Source organism: Myxocyprinus asiaticus, chromosome 23 (genome assembly GCF_019703515.2).
Source record: "Myxocyprinus asiaticus isolate MX2 ecotype Aquarium Trade chromosome 23, UBuf_Myxa_2, whole genome shotgun sequence".
NCBI lineage: Eukaryota > Metazoa > Chordata > Actinopteri > Cypriniformes > Catostomidae > Myxocyprinus > Myxocyprinus asiaticus.
Window position 1 is genome coordinate 42,970,285 of NC_059366.1, and position 13,954 is coordinate 42,984,238.

The 13,954-nt window shown below is 36.9% G+C and overlaps 1 protein-coding gene across 4 annotated transcripts in view; it reads left to right on the plus strand.

Annotated features, from left to right (window-relative positions):
* LOC127413526 (CSC1-like protein 2) overlaps positions 1-13,954 on the plus strand; it is a 51,326-nt gene that overhangs the window by 10,788 nt on the left and 26,584 nt on the right. For 2 of the 4 annotated variants that reach the window (XM_051650739.1, XM_051650741.1), the window contains exons 2-6: positions 2,537-2,764; positions 5,991-6,070; positions 8,064-8,105; positions 11,698-11,788; positions 13,372-13,409. In XM_051650739.1, the coding sequence (XP_051506699.1) occupies positions 2,570-2,764; positions 5,991-6,070; positions 8,064-8,105; positions 11,698-11,788; positions 13,372-13,409 (446 nt within the window). In that variant the 5' untranslated portion in view covers positions 2,537-2,569. The remainder of the gene's footprint in view (positions 1-2,536; positions 2,765-5,990; positions 6,071-8,063; positions 8,106-11,697; positions 11,789-13,371; positions 13,410-13,954) is intronic. The other 2 variants (XM_051650740.1, XM_051650742.1) reach the window with 2 other exon arrangements.

Sequence of the window (13,954 nt, forward strand, 5' to 3'; positions counted from 1 at the left end):
AATGTAGCAGCAAAATTAAGAATAATTCCAGTATAATTCATCGGTAGAAAAGAAGCCGTTTTTTTTTTTTTTTTTTTCTCAACTTGTATCTGGACTTTAAAGGATTCAGATCTCTTTTTTCTTCAGTTTAGTTGTAAGATATCAGCTCACTTTTTATTCAGTTATTTTTTGGAACCCATTCAACTTAAATATTATTATAATTTGTAAACAAATGATGATAATAATAATAATAATAATAATATTATAATAGTAATATCTCAGTCGTGCGCCTTTAACTTTTAAACCCTCATGCTTTTATTATGACATTCTGAACTCTCCAGGAAGTCCTGTATGTGTCTGTTTGTGGGCAAGTTCACAGTAGTTTAATTAGCTTCTTATTCAAATTCTGGTAAAAAAGCACCTCCAGTGCCATTTTAAATGCATATTATAAGTGAACCGAACTATTGAGCATCTATATCTGAGATGTTGTTCGTGAATATATTATGGTGCATTGCGTGAAGGCTAAAAATAGCCGCGAGTGTGTGTGTAAACGGAGCAGCGCCATACACTGACGCGCTGGAGCTGTGCATGCATTTTATATATTTACTTACAAAACACAGCCTTTTGTACTCACAGAGCTATTGCACGTCTTCAAGTGGCTTTGAATAAAATGCACAAGTCGTATGAACTACTTTAATGGTGTTTATATGGTTCTTTTATGTCATTTTTTGAGCTTGACAGTAACAAACATGACTAGCACACAGTATCGGATTTGGATTGGGCTCGTCTACTAATGCACTACTAATGCTTGATTTTCATGCAATGTGTCCAACAGTATCCATCCACAGAGCCACAGAGCAGTGTGTTTAGTGTATAAATGGCTGTGAACTCAAATGACCTTTTTCATCATTGCAGCTCCGAGATTTCAGCTTGCGAGTCCTTCATAAACAGGAAGATAAATAAAAGTCCCGCTGAAATAAGAGCTCTGTTCAACCGGATGCGTGAAATTGAGACATTACGACATTAATAATGTAATATTCAAAGTAGTCGCAATAATACTCATAGTAACAATAATATATTATTAAACGGTTATATTATTAGTATTATTATCTGTAAGCAAGTGTACTGAATATCAGCATGTTGTGATTCAGCCATGGCAGCCTTTTGCCTCAGGTAATCAGATTGTTTTCATTAATACTGTAAAGCTATGTTGTGCATCTTTTCTGTTTTTACCAGAAATAATATATATATATATATATATATATATATATATATATATATATATATATATATATATATATATATTGTTGAAATAATATTATTGGCTCTATATTGTTGAAAATGATTGTATTTTCATTTGATTAAAGCTGTACATTTATGTATTTGATTAAACACAATTTGATCATAACATTTAATTAAAACATTTTAACATGGAATCCAGAAAAATTAAAAAAGAAAAGGCATAATTTGTATCTATAAGACATTATGCAGTTCTTTTAGTCAAGTCATTTTCGATGTAATTTCATCAAAAAGCTTTTTTATTTTTTTTGCCTAAGTATCGAGTTAGTATTGATACCGAGGTACCAAGTCTGGTATCATACTGAAGCCAACATTTTTAGTATTGGAGCAACCCTGGAATATGGTCAAAAATGCATCTGAATACACCACATTTGAAGTGTAAACGCTAACCCGTCCTGTATGCGTCCTGGCAGCATCGAAACACCTCACCTGTCAGTCAACCGCTGCGTTAAAACAAGAGTTTAATCTTTGTCAGTTATGAGCAGTTTAAAAGGAAATATCCATCCGATCTGAAAATTTAAAAAAAGCGGATACAAACACAAACATGAGAATTTAACGGATCTTCTTCAGTGTGTCTGATATCAACATGTACGGACACTTATGAGAAGCACGAGCATCTACAGCTCAGTTTAACACAGGTAATCAACTAAAATAACATTTCTTCTCGAAATGTTGCTTTTGTGTTTAGATTAAATTTCAGCTGCATCAGGGAGAAATAGCGCTTTTTTTTTTTTTTTCGCACTTTCTCTTTCTGACTTTGTTACGGTTTATTATCTTGCAGTAACACACTGACATAGTGATTGATGTATTTCATCATGAAACAGAGTCCCTCCCCACCAAATCCGATCACAAGTGGTCACAGAAGACGCATTTAAAAGACCAGGTGTAAACAGTGATGTGTCTCACCTGACCACATGTGATTGGATCACCCGAGACCAGATGGAATTGGGGTCTAAATGATATGCCAGTTCTTAAGAAAGCCTTGGAGTTTTAAATGTTAAAGCAGGTAATTAGCTTTGAAGAAGCTAAAATATAAGAGTTTTGATTTGTTTAACATCTTTTGGTCACTACATAATTCCCATACTTCCATTGTTTCATAGTTCTATTGACTTTACTATTATTCTAAAATGTGGAAAATGGTAATAAAGGATAAGCAGGTGTATCCAAACTTATCCCTGGTAGTGTGCACTTGACAAGAAGTCATTTGGACCCTTCAGTAGCTTTGTTTCAATGCTATAATCTGTCTGTTGTCTGTTAGCAGGTGGAGCTTCAGGATGCTGCAGTGCTAAGGATGCTAGTTGTCGTAGCTCTGCTCACGATGGCTGGGATGGGTGAAGCTGAGGTCTGCACAGACCTGGAGAACTGCTCCAGCACCAATAATACCAAGGACTGGTGCTACACGGGCCGGATCCGCAGCACCGTGCTCCAGGGCCTGCCCTTCGGAGGAGTGCCCACCGTTCTCGCCCTCGACTTTATGTTCTTCTTGGTGCGCTGGGCGTAGCTTACAGTAGTTTAACTTTATGTTTGTTTGTCATACATGTTTCAAAATTTGTCATTTAAAGTCAACATGAAATCAAAATTGACCTTATTTACTTTCTTAAAGTCCATGTGAACTGCCTTGACAAGTGCAGTTTTCTTTGGTGTGTTTACGTAGTTCATAGTGAAACATGAAGTTGGGATGGGACATGTCGAACAGCTTGTCCCTTTTTTACAAATAGCCAATAGGCTTTAGTTTACCATCTGAAAAACTCAGCCACTTTCTTTGCATCCAGCTCACACGTTCCATTCTGAAGTGATCATCCCTATGCCCTGTTCCCTTCAAAAACAATTAGCCTCCACTGTGAGAGCTTATGAGTGCCATAAGGTGACAACAGTCATTCGGATATCACTTTTTAAGTGATTATTATTAGAAATTCTGTTGGGAACGACCCTAGAGCGTGGGTTGTTCTCCCTTCGAAGTGCTCTGCGAAGGTATCATCGGCACCAGTTAAAACACAGAAAGGCATGCTGCCAAGTGTAAGGGGTGGGTGCATTCTCGTTCTAGAAAGCTTTTGATTGGACAATTTCTCAGAAACGTTGTGATGTCATGAAATTTCCTTGGTCTTTTTAGCCGGAAGATAGAGACTGCAAAATTGTAATAAAAATTGTCAATGTTTTGAAGTACTGCATACTATCATATAGATGACCTTAACTTCGGGCAACCCCATGTCCTTCTGCAGGGACATTGTGTTTTGGCTTCACTATGCGCAACGGATAATTTAAATTCGTTTTCAACGAGTCGTGACAAAACATGCCGCCAATCACTGCAGAGTTTGTCTTTGGGAGAAACACAAACAAACACTATATCTGGTAAGAAACCTAATACATTTTTTACATTGAAACCTGTCTGAGTCAAAAGAGTCTCTAGTTTCATAATTTTAAAATCGAAGCGATTTACCGCGAAACGGCACGCTGTTAAACACAATGACCACTATAGTGGACAATAGCGCTAGTTTTTCATTAGAAATCCTATATTTACTATGCATTTTCACACTGAGAATAAAAAAAGTTGCTTTCAGAGGCTTTTTATGGAGTTAGGATGAAAATAAGATTTTCGAACTGTTGAACATTTTCGAACATTTCGAACTGTTCTAAGACCAGCGCAAACAGACAGCACACTGAAGGTTAAGTCATTCACTAAATGGGGAGCAAGGGAGCATCCTATAGATTTCCTATGCAGCTAAAGGCCAAAGTATTTTTTCGGGTGTCCGCGTTGCGGATCGCTCCACGCACAGCATGTGTGACACAAATTGCAACATCATCACAGCCGCGCGGCTTGACTGCATGCTGCCTAGATTTTCTTGACCCACGCACACAGCCCTCGCAGTCAGAAGAGTATACTCACAAAGGCAACGCAGACGACCAGGTGTGAGATGGTCCGGAACACACGAAAACAAAGTATACCTGTGCCTTAATTACATTCACTCCTAACGTCTGACTAAAAGTTTCAGGCTGCAGATGATGTTTGGATCACTCAACATGTTTGGCAGACATGGGACAATGATAATCAGTACATAGATTCACAATTTATAATGTCTAATTTTATTTTAACATGTATGGCGGTGATTGGATGATGCTGGCCATTACTTTGAATCAGAATTATTTATGCTAATTTCTGATTGGTAAAATGCTTCAGCACTGGCTATTACTTGTTTGTTTTGACAGCGCAAAGAGAGAACATTGAGATTTTGTTGCCAAAGTAGGAAACAAAAAACTTTGGAACATAAAAGTCAAATCAAGTCAAATAATTTTTATTTGTGCAGTTTTTCATTTGTGCTTTTCTCAATACACGTTGTTCAAAAGCAGCTTTCCAGAAAATCAGCTGGAATGTCTGTAACGTCTCAACGTGAATAACCAACACTCCTGGAAACATAAACAATTTGGTGAAACAAATCTGACTTTCTATAGCTTGGTATTATATACATTTTCACAACTTAGTCCTGCTGTCCACATATGAGGACATCAATTTGTAGGAAATCTAGATTATTATTATTATTTTTTTGCATTTTAGGTGCTACTAGTTACAAATCAAAAAGGGAAATGGAAAATGCAGATGGCACATGCTCGGGTTTCAGGAGGTTAATTTTTTCCCCATTAAAAAAGATTTACTCAAAGAAATTAATTGTAATTTTGAAACATATGTATAAAATCATGACTACTCACAAGATGAGGACTCTAGTCAGATCAGTAACCTTATAAAAGCTGACTTATTCTACATGGGGCAGGGGCGCCCTCATGGGGGCTGCCATTTTGGAATCACATGACCAACTGAATACTACTCCTCTTATTGAACACTTTCACTCTTGGATTAAATGAATCATGGCAGATTGTGAATAGTGAATTTCTACAATGGCAACTGTAACTGAAAACTATTGATTTTGAATGATGCTGCATCCACACCACTAGGTGCCACTGTAATAGATACTGACTAATAGTAACAAAACTTTAATTTTGATTTCATGGGGTCTTCAATACACATTCCTTGCCTTGTTGTACACAATTCATCAGTGCATTTTATTCCAAAGGAAAAATAATTGTCTTTCATCAAAACCTGAACAACTTTTCTTTTTGGCTGACGTCACCAAAGCTGTGTGGCCAGTCTGGCTCCATTTTGCTATGAAACACCAACTTTTAAACATTCAATCAATTCCAGATTGATAAAATCCAAGTCCTGCACGCTTTTTTATCTTCTCATTGAATATCTTGTTGTATTCGAAAATGTCATATTAGAGACGAAAAATGAGTTGCGAGTGCTGATTCCTGTTAACTTTATAAGCAAACACACAAGTGGCCTGGAATGTGTAGAACTTTGTGAGTGACAGGCATTCAAATTCTGTGGAAATATGCTGATGTTTGTGGAATTATGCTGGCTTGGCTATAGTATGCCACATACTTTTTTTTTTTCTGATAATATGGGGCCTAATAGGAAAAATTAGGTTGCACTCTTAAAATCTGTGATGGTTTGGGTTGCCCCCAAGATTCTTAATTTTGGCATGTTAGGAATGTGTTTAATAGTTTTGCTTGATTTTGATGTTTGGTATGTGTCACATATCGGGGAGAGTGTGTGTGTGTGTGTGTGTGTGTGTGTGTGTGTGTGTGTGTTTTGAAAGCATGTCTGAAATGAGATGAATTTAGTTGTGTAATGTGTATGTTCTGTGTGCTGTGCTCTTTAGGCGCTGCTGTGTATATTCTCAGTCTTGCGGAAAGTGGCGTGGGATTATGGCCGTCTCGCATTGGTATCGGATGCTGACAGGTAAAATTATTATTCCATGCAATAACTTTCATTAATACCTAATAATTTAAAAACAAAAAAGGTTTTTAAAACTTAACATTTGGCCCATATTCCTGTCTTTTGTTTTGAATTCTGCAAATTTATTTCAGCGCAGCCATAATAAAGAAGACTATGTTAAAGTAATATATATTATTTTTTTCCCTTTTTTTTTATTTATTTTTGCATTGTGGCATTTTTTTCAAGATAGTTAAGCACATTTCGTTCCCAAATTATTATTACTGTAATGCGCATATTTTTTAATTAAAATATTAAAATAAGCATAAATTAAATTCAGTACAAGAAATACTACTATGATGCATACTTGCAATTGTACTTTACAATTTAAATAGTTTTTACGATCATCATTATTTTAATAATAATCATTTTACAGTAAAAAACACAATTATAATTAGGTGGGCTTTTTTTGTGTGTGTGTTTTTGTTTGGTTTTACAGATATTATGACAGTTTGATAGGAAAATTTGCTTAATTGTTATGACAATTGTCTCACAATTCCTCAAACTCTTAAGGGTCCTAAAGACAGGCTTCATTTTCTTTATGCCAAATTTGATTTCTGTATTTATTTACTTATAATTATTTTGGGCTGAAATCTGACTCTGACATTTCTTTGTGAGTTTTTCATGAGATTCACTGAAATCAGTTGTTCCTTTACAAACAAGCAAGATTTTGCTAATGTTCTTAAATGCATCGTGTTGGAGTGTTTCAATAGCACCGTTACATCCCAGTTCCCAATATCTCATATCTCATACTGCAGCCTCAGCTGACCTTGATCTGACCCTAAACAATCACTCATCTTTGCTCTGGGTTTATCACAATCGTCAGACTAGATATATGGACACTCAATGCATCAGTCAGCTCTGATTTGGCCAGATAGAAGAGAAAATGGCTGATCCTACAGAAACATTTCTTGCATTGAATGCCGCAAGATTGCAGCATGCTCTGGTAAGAGCCTTGTAATGGATTCAGTGAATGGATTGGTTTTTCTGAAGCTTGTACTTTCCCCAAATGCTCAGCCTGTGAGTTTGATTCGATTAGTAATCTGACCTCACCCTCCAATCACACATCATGCGATTTGGAAACTGGTTTGAGCGGCATGTAAGTGCATGACAGAGTGTATATGTGTAGAGATTATACAGATGTACTGTCATGTCACATAGGTCATGTATCTAATACTTCTCAGCTGTCAGAGGCAGTTCTAATTTCAGGCCGTCACTACTGGTTTAACAAATTCGGCTTGACAACTCAGCTTACTCAGTGTACTTCTGACGGTGCCGTTGAGATGAATAGGAATGTTAATATATAGCTCTCCAGGTATCTGAAAATGTAAATAAAGACAAGTGTTTAATTTGACCATTTATATAGTCAATTTGTGACGAGGAGGAGGGCGGGGCCGGGCCGTGACTACCCACGCCCGGCCCCCAGTTGGGCTGATCAGCCAAGGAGAGGGATAAGTGCAGCTGCGTGTGGCTCTCTCTCTCCTGAACTGCTGCATTCCGCTGCACTTATCCCTCTCCTTGGCTGATTAGCCCAACTGGGGGCCGGGCATACGTAGTCATGTCCCAGCCCCGCCCTCCTCCTCGTCACACAGTTATATAACATTTTCACACAAAAAAATGAATTTACATATTTTGCTGGATAAGATTTCAGTAATCAACAAGCTATTTGTTAAGAATTCTAATCAGATGCCAAATTGCCTATAACAGACTAAAATGCTTTTTCAACTGCTTAAAGTTCACCCAGAAATTAAAATTATTTCATCATTTGCTCACCCTCATGTTGTTCCAAACCTGTATGACTTCGTTGTGATGACAGAACTTTTATTTTAGGGTTAACTTTCACTTAAACATAATGTGGTGGTATCCAAGGGCAAGAACTTCCTCTGAATAAATGACAGATATTTGACAAATTAATTATCGACGAAGGTAAGCTCATCAAACGCATCATGTTTTTCTTTAGTAGGCGGAATCAGCAGTATCAACGTCTGGACGAGCAGGAATAGTATGTGGTGTTTATACACTTCTGCTCTTTCCCTTCCAAGGACGTCTTGTTCCTTGTCTGCTTTTGAATTTACCCTCTGGCGTTTCCTCTGCTTTGTGCTCTCTCGGGTGGATTTGGGGTGGATTTGTTCACTGTGGATCTGTTTTCTAATTACAGATTTTACCCCTTTCTATTGTCTTTATCTGTCACATTTCTTTCCCAGAGAGTCTTTTTATATATTTTTTTTAAATACTCATTATGTCTCATAAATTTGTGTCTTTTAAAGGTGATGTGTCATTTCTCACAACTAGCGGACAAGAATAATTACAAAAATAATGATTTCCAAACAGATTTTTCAAACATTCCTACCACCCCTTGCCATTGTTTTAAGCATGACATGGTTGAGCCAGAAGTTGACATGTCGGGCTGCTCAAACAAACAGAGCAATGTTTCGTTATAGAGACAGTGTTTACACCTGGGCTGTACAGTGCAACTGTTTTACTTGCATTTGCAGTTAAAAGTTATTATATAGCTGCAAGCAGCAACTACGGGACCAAGCACAGAAATGACAAGCACTGCACCAAGCAATGGCAACTAAGCACAACAAAATAAACACCTAGACTGAATATGACATGCAGATCAAGCCCACACTAGGGCTGGGCGATATGTAAAAAAATATTTTATCAATAATCGCCTTAAAAAGATTGCAATATGCGATTATATCATTAACCCCCCTTCCGAGGGTCAGTGACATTTTTTTTTTCTTTATTATTTTGCTTTAGAAATGTAATTCATTTATTTAATCATGAAAAAAATAAACAAAATACATTTCTTAATTCAAATTGCACTTTAAACGAAACGAAAAAAGCAGTTAAAATAATGAAGTGATCAAAAAATCTTATATATAAACACCTCCCCAAATCCAAACCTTCACTGTCTCCAATGGCCGCATTTTACATCATTCAAGTATCCATCAATGACAACAGGTGGAAAATTACTAATATCCTACAGATTAAGAACTGAAGACAATTTTAATGTAAAGACAAATAATCTTAATAATAAAGCCTTATAAATTACCTCGTGTTCCCAAAATATTGCTGCTAAATGTGTGTTCTTATCGAATTTGTGTTTGTATTGTGATTTGGTAATGCAGTTAATGCTGCTTAAAGAAAAGACAATAGAACTCAATTTTAGGTTCAAGGTGAATGTGTCTTGTATTATTTAATGATTTAATAACTTTTGTCTTTGTTTCTTTAATACAAAGATATATATTACTGAACCTGCAGAGTTGCGTTCACAATGCATGTCAACTGCAAACTGGTCCGTGGAAATAAAGCGAACTAAATTCAGCACATCCTGAGATGATTGGAGATAATTTGCAGCATTCTTGGTGCGGGTGCTAGTTTCACACCCTGGGCTACTGTTTAAAATATTTGCTAACTTCCCAGATCCATGGTTTTGCCATTTCCCGATATTGTCGATCATCGTATGTCATTTGAGTGTTGCATTCGGCATCGGGTTCTTTGTAAGATGTCGTCGATATACGATTACATCGCCCTATTGCCCAGCCCTAGACCACACCTCTTCACAAGTCGATGCAGTGCAGGATAGAACCTGTACCTTTTTGCACTATAAACTGCACCACACTGCCACAAGGTTGACAGCTAAGCTGGGAGTCAGCACAGCCAAGCACAGATGTCACTATTTAACTTCGTATTGGCGTAACTTTTCAACAGCGATGAAATCATTTCAGTGTGGCTTGTTCTGAAGATCATCTGAGCCATTTTTTGTTGGAGTAGCAGCTAAAAAACAATGTCACAATCCAAAATCACAGCCACGTAATAGGTGAATCTTATATATATATATATCATCAAATATGATAATGTTCCAATGTATGGTCCGTAGTGCTGCCTTAAACTCCCATTGTAGAGAAAAAGGAAGAATAATGATAAGAATAGCTGAAAGAAGATATAATTAGGGACAAGCCCTGCAACTATTCAGTAAGCACAATACAAAAAAAGAAAATGCAACTGTAAGACTCGTCTAGGTGGGGATCAAACCCTCAACTTTTAGATCTGTAGTCCACAGCTTTACACTCAGTTGACAAATCTCAACAATGTCAAAAGTTTTGGTTAGTTATGTTTTGAATAAGGTGGCGCTGTCTCCAAATTGCTCAGGTACCCTCAGGACATGATGTTGATGATGCATACCCATTTCTTTTGAAATCCGACAAAGCATTCAAGAGATACATAACTATTAAATAAAATAAAAAAATGGCGGCAAGGCAATATGGCCAATCACGGAAAAAATGGTATTGTTGAAATCCTCATGACCTAAGGGATCCATAGACACCAACCTTATGATCAGGACATATGGTGCAAAAGTTACAGGCAAGAATCGCCATTTTTGACATTTTTTTTGACCCAAAGTAGGGGCTGTCATCAAACTTTGCATGTACCTTCAGATTATGGTCCTAAAGAAGCACACCAACTTTTGTTTCGAATAAACATAGCGTTGCCGAGAAATATCCTCACTCCCTGTTTCACGTTGACCTACTGTATAAGAAGTGGCTACTCATAGACTATGCACCTCTTCAACTGTTAGGTAAATGTATTTCAACAATAAACAAGGCACACTTCACCTTTAAATAATATCTATGTCTTCACTTCTTCAAGATTGCACATTCTGGCTAGTGTCTTAGCACCCTATAGGTCCCACAGAGAAGAGGCTTACAGGGAGAGGTAAAACATCCTGTGGTGGCATAGAAATGTGATCCGTCCAGTTGTTTCATAGTTTTAGTCATTGTTAAGTGAGCAGGATTGTTCTTAAACTAGAGTGCAAACCATTATCCATTATAAAGTGCCCCATTATCTAGTGTCCTAAGAACCAAGTTCCTATTGAATCAGTCCAAATGTTTGTGGCCAGTGTAGCTATGTACTGATTAAGCTCTTGCAGAGAATCACCCATACCATACAGCTGTTATGTAAAGGTAGTATTTTGTCTCTCGGCCTCTTTCCCAAGAATTCTCTCCTTAACTATGTCTTTCATTCTGCCTCTAATCAACTCTATAAACTTCTTGTCTTTGTGTATTCATCACCTTTTTAGGTCCACTGCAATCACCTTGTGTACAATCTGTGTGTAACTTGCCTCTAAGTCACTGATGCTAACTCTGTGTGTGTTTAAGTGTGTATGCGCAGTCACTTGCTGCATGCCCAACATCTCATTCAAGCTTGGAGGGCCTAGCAGTGGCCATAACTTTTTCATTTTAATTTGCAACAAATTTATCCTGAGAAGTTTTTCCATACAATGACAGTGAATGGGGACGGTTGCTGTCAAGCTCCAAAAAAGCACCATAAAAGTAGCCCAAACTATTCATGCACCATATTCCAAGTCTTCTGAAGTCCTCTGAACACTTGGAATATCATGCATGAGTCTTACTGACTACTTTATGATTCCATACTGCATATTACATGACCCCAGTTATCAACACCTACAAGCTACAATCCTGATTTTCAAATACTTGACGTGGCATGCAATTCAGTGACTGTACAATCATACATTAACTTGAGTGCCGTGCTGTGAGAGGTAGTTAATAATGTGTGTTTGTGTTCAGTGTGGCCTCCGCCATGCAGACGCCTGCTGACTCCCGATATGAGCGGCTCACCTCTGTGTCCAGCTCGGTCGACTTTGACCAAAGAGACAATGTAAGTAGCTTGCACATTCATTAGTGTGGAGGCTATGTTCGGAAAAGAATACTAGCTTACTGCAAGTATATACTGTATATTGCCAATGGCTACTGTTTAAAACTGGTATGTGAAACAGTGTGCACTATTTGAAACTGTAGCATGCTGAAGCATAAAAAAGGAGCATTTGGAGTCCAATTATAATCTTGGGAAATAAAAGCAATTTAAAACATTTTTAGTCCAGTTGTCATAATTTTCTCTGCGGTCCAATTAAATAATTATATGAAAAGGAGCAATTGAAATCCAGGAAATAAAAGCTAATTAAAACTTTTATGAAAATTGGATTATAAAATTTTCATGGCAGTCTGATTATATGAGTAAAAAATGAGCAATTAAAGGCACATCCTGTTATAATTGCAAAAATCATAAAACATTTTTTACCCAATTGGTCCAAAAGGAGCAATTGATGTCCAGTTGCAATCTTGGAAAGAAAATCTAATTAAAGTTTTTGTGAAAATTTGATGAAAAAAAAATAAAATGTCCTGGTGGTCTGATTAAATAATGAGTCACAAATGAGCAATTGTTGTCCAGTTATAATCTCTGAATTAAAAAATGTATTAATTTTTTTAATCCAATTTTGATATTCTCTCAGCGGTCCAATTTAATAATAATGAGTAAAATAGGAGCGATTGGAGTCCAGTTATATTCTTGGAAATAAAAATGTTTTAATCCAATTTTTAAAAAATTATCTTGGTGGTCCAATTAAATAATGACTCAAAAAGAAGCAATTGAAGTCCTGTTAAAATTTTGGAAATACAGCATAAACTAATACAAAAAATTATAAAAATTGAATTAAATCATTTTCATGGCAGTCTGATTAAATAATGAGTCAAACATTTGCAATTAAAGTCCAGTTATAATCTCCGAAATAATAAAAATTAATCCAAATTTTTTTTTATTCATTTTCTTGGTGGTCCAATTAAGGAATGAGTCAAACTAGATGCTAAAAAATGGAGATAATATTACCTTCGGTTCATTCATCACTGACGGTAAGGGCAAGTCGGCTGCATAACATTATGAAATAAAGTATTCCATGTGTACTCTGGTAAACTGTTCGTAAACTGCACATTTTGACGAATGAAAGAGGCCATCCATGTATTCCATGCATACAGAAAAATCTGCATACTGTGCACATAATGCATACTGCAAAAGTAGTGCAAGAAGTATGGCATTCCAAATATACTGTATGTCTTTTTCCCCGCACATATTTGTTCTCTATTGTTCTCCCTTTATCATGTTCACAGTTAGAAATGCACACACCCAGGCACTCTCACTTGTCGTCTGCCATAGCTCCATCTCACTTAAAACGTGCACACCTGTGGATTTCACAACGACACACACTAAGCCTTTTGACAGCCATTTGTTTGTGTCTGCCTGTCCTGCTGTAGAATATCTGCACTTAAGTTAACTTGCGTCACATGCACCCACACAGCCTCTAATGGCTCCTGAAACTACATTAGAGACTGTGATCCTCTCAATGTGGAGGTGATTGACAGGTGATAGTTAGAGTGCTGTGAATGTGATGATCTCTATCTCTGTTGCAGGGCTTCTGTTCCTGGCTAACGGCCATCTTCAGGATAAAGTGAGTCTTCCGTTTTTATACTTGACATTCGAAAGCCTGATTGAGTCATTGTTAATGGGACCTGAAGTGCATACTAATGTTACTTAAGTTATGTTGGATTGATTATATTATTGAGATGAAGGAAGATGAACGCCCTCATAATGTCTGCTCTCAAATCAATGTTGGAGCTCAAACGAACAAAACAATGTTACGAATGCTGTCCGCATATTAGGATGGGATAGGAAAAAGTATTTTAACCTTGAATCATCTTAAAGATGAGCTGTCGATCTATAACAAAATACTCTATTATAGTCTCTGACACAAACCAGAGCAGAGGTTGAATTCAGCAGTTTCTAGTGATTCTGCAGTCTCTTTCTTATAACATAATTTAAATGCAAATCAGTATTTCATGTCCATTTATTCAGTAAGTAGCTATTTATTAAGCAGGATATTCAGCCACTCTTTTTTGAAAAATAAACTGATACGGTGCAAACACTGAGCGCAGTTGATAAAACCCGCTGTGTTTTAGACCACGCAGTACATGTTGACGGTGTACTGATGCATCT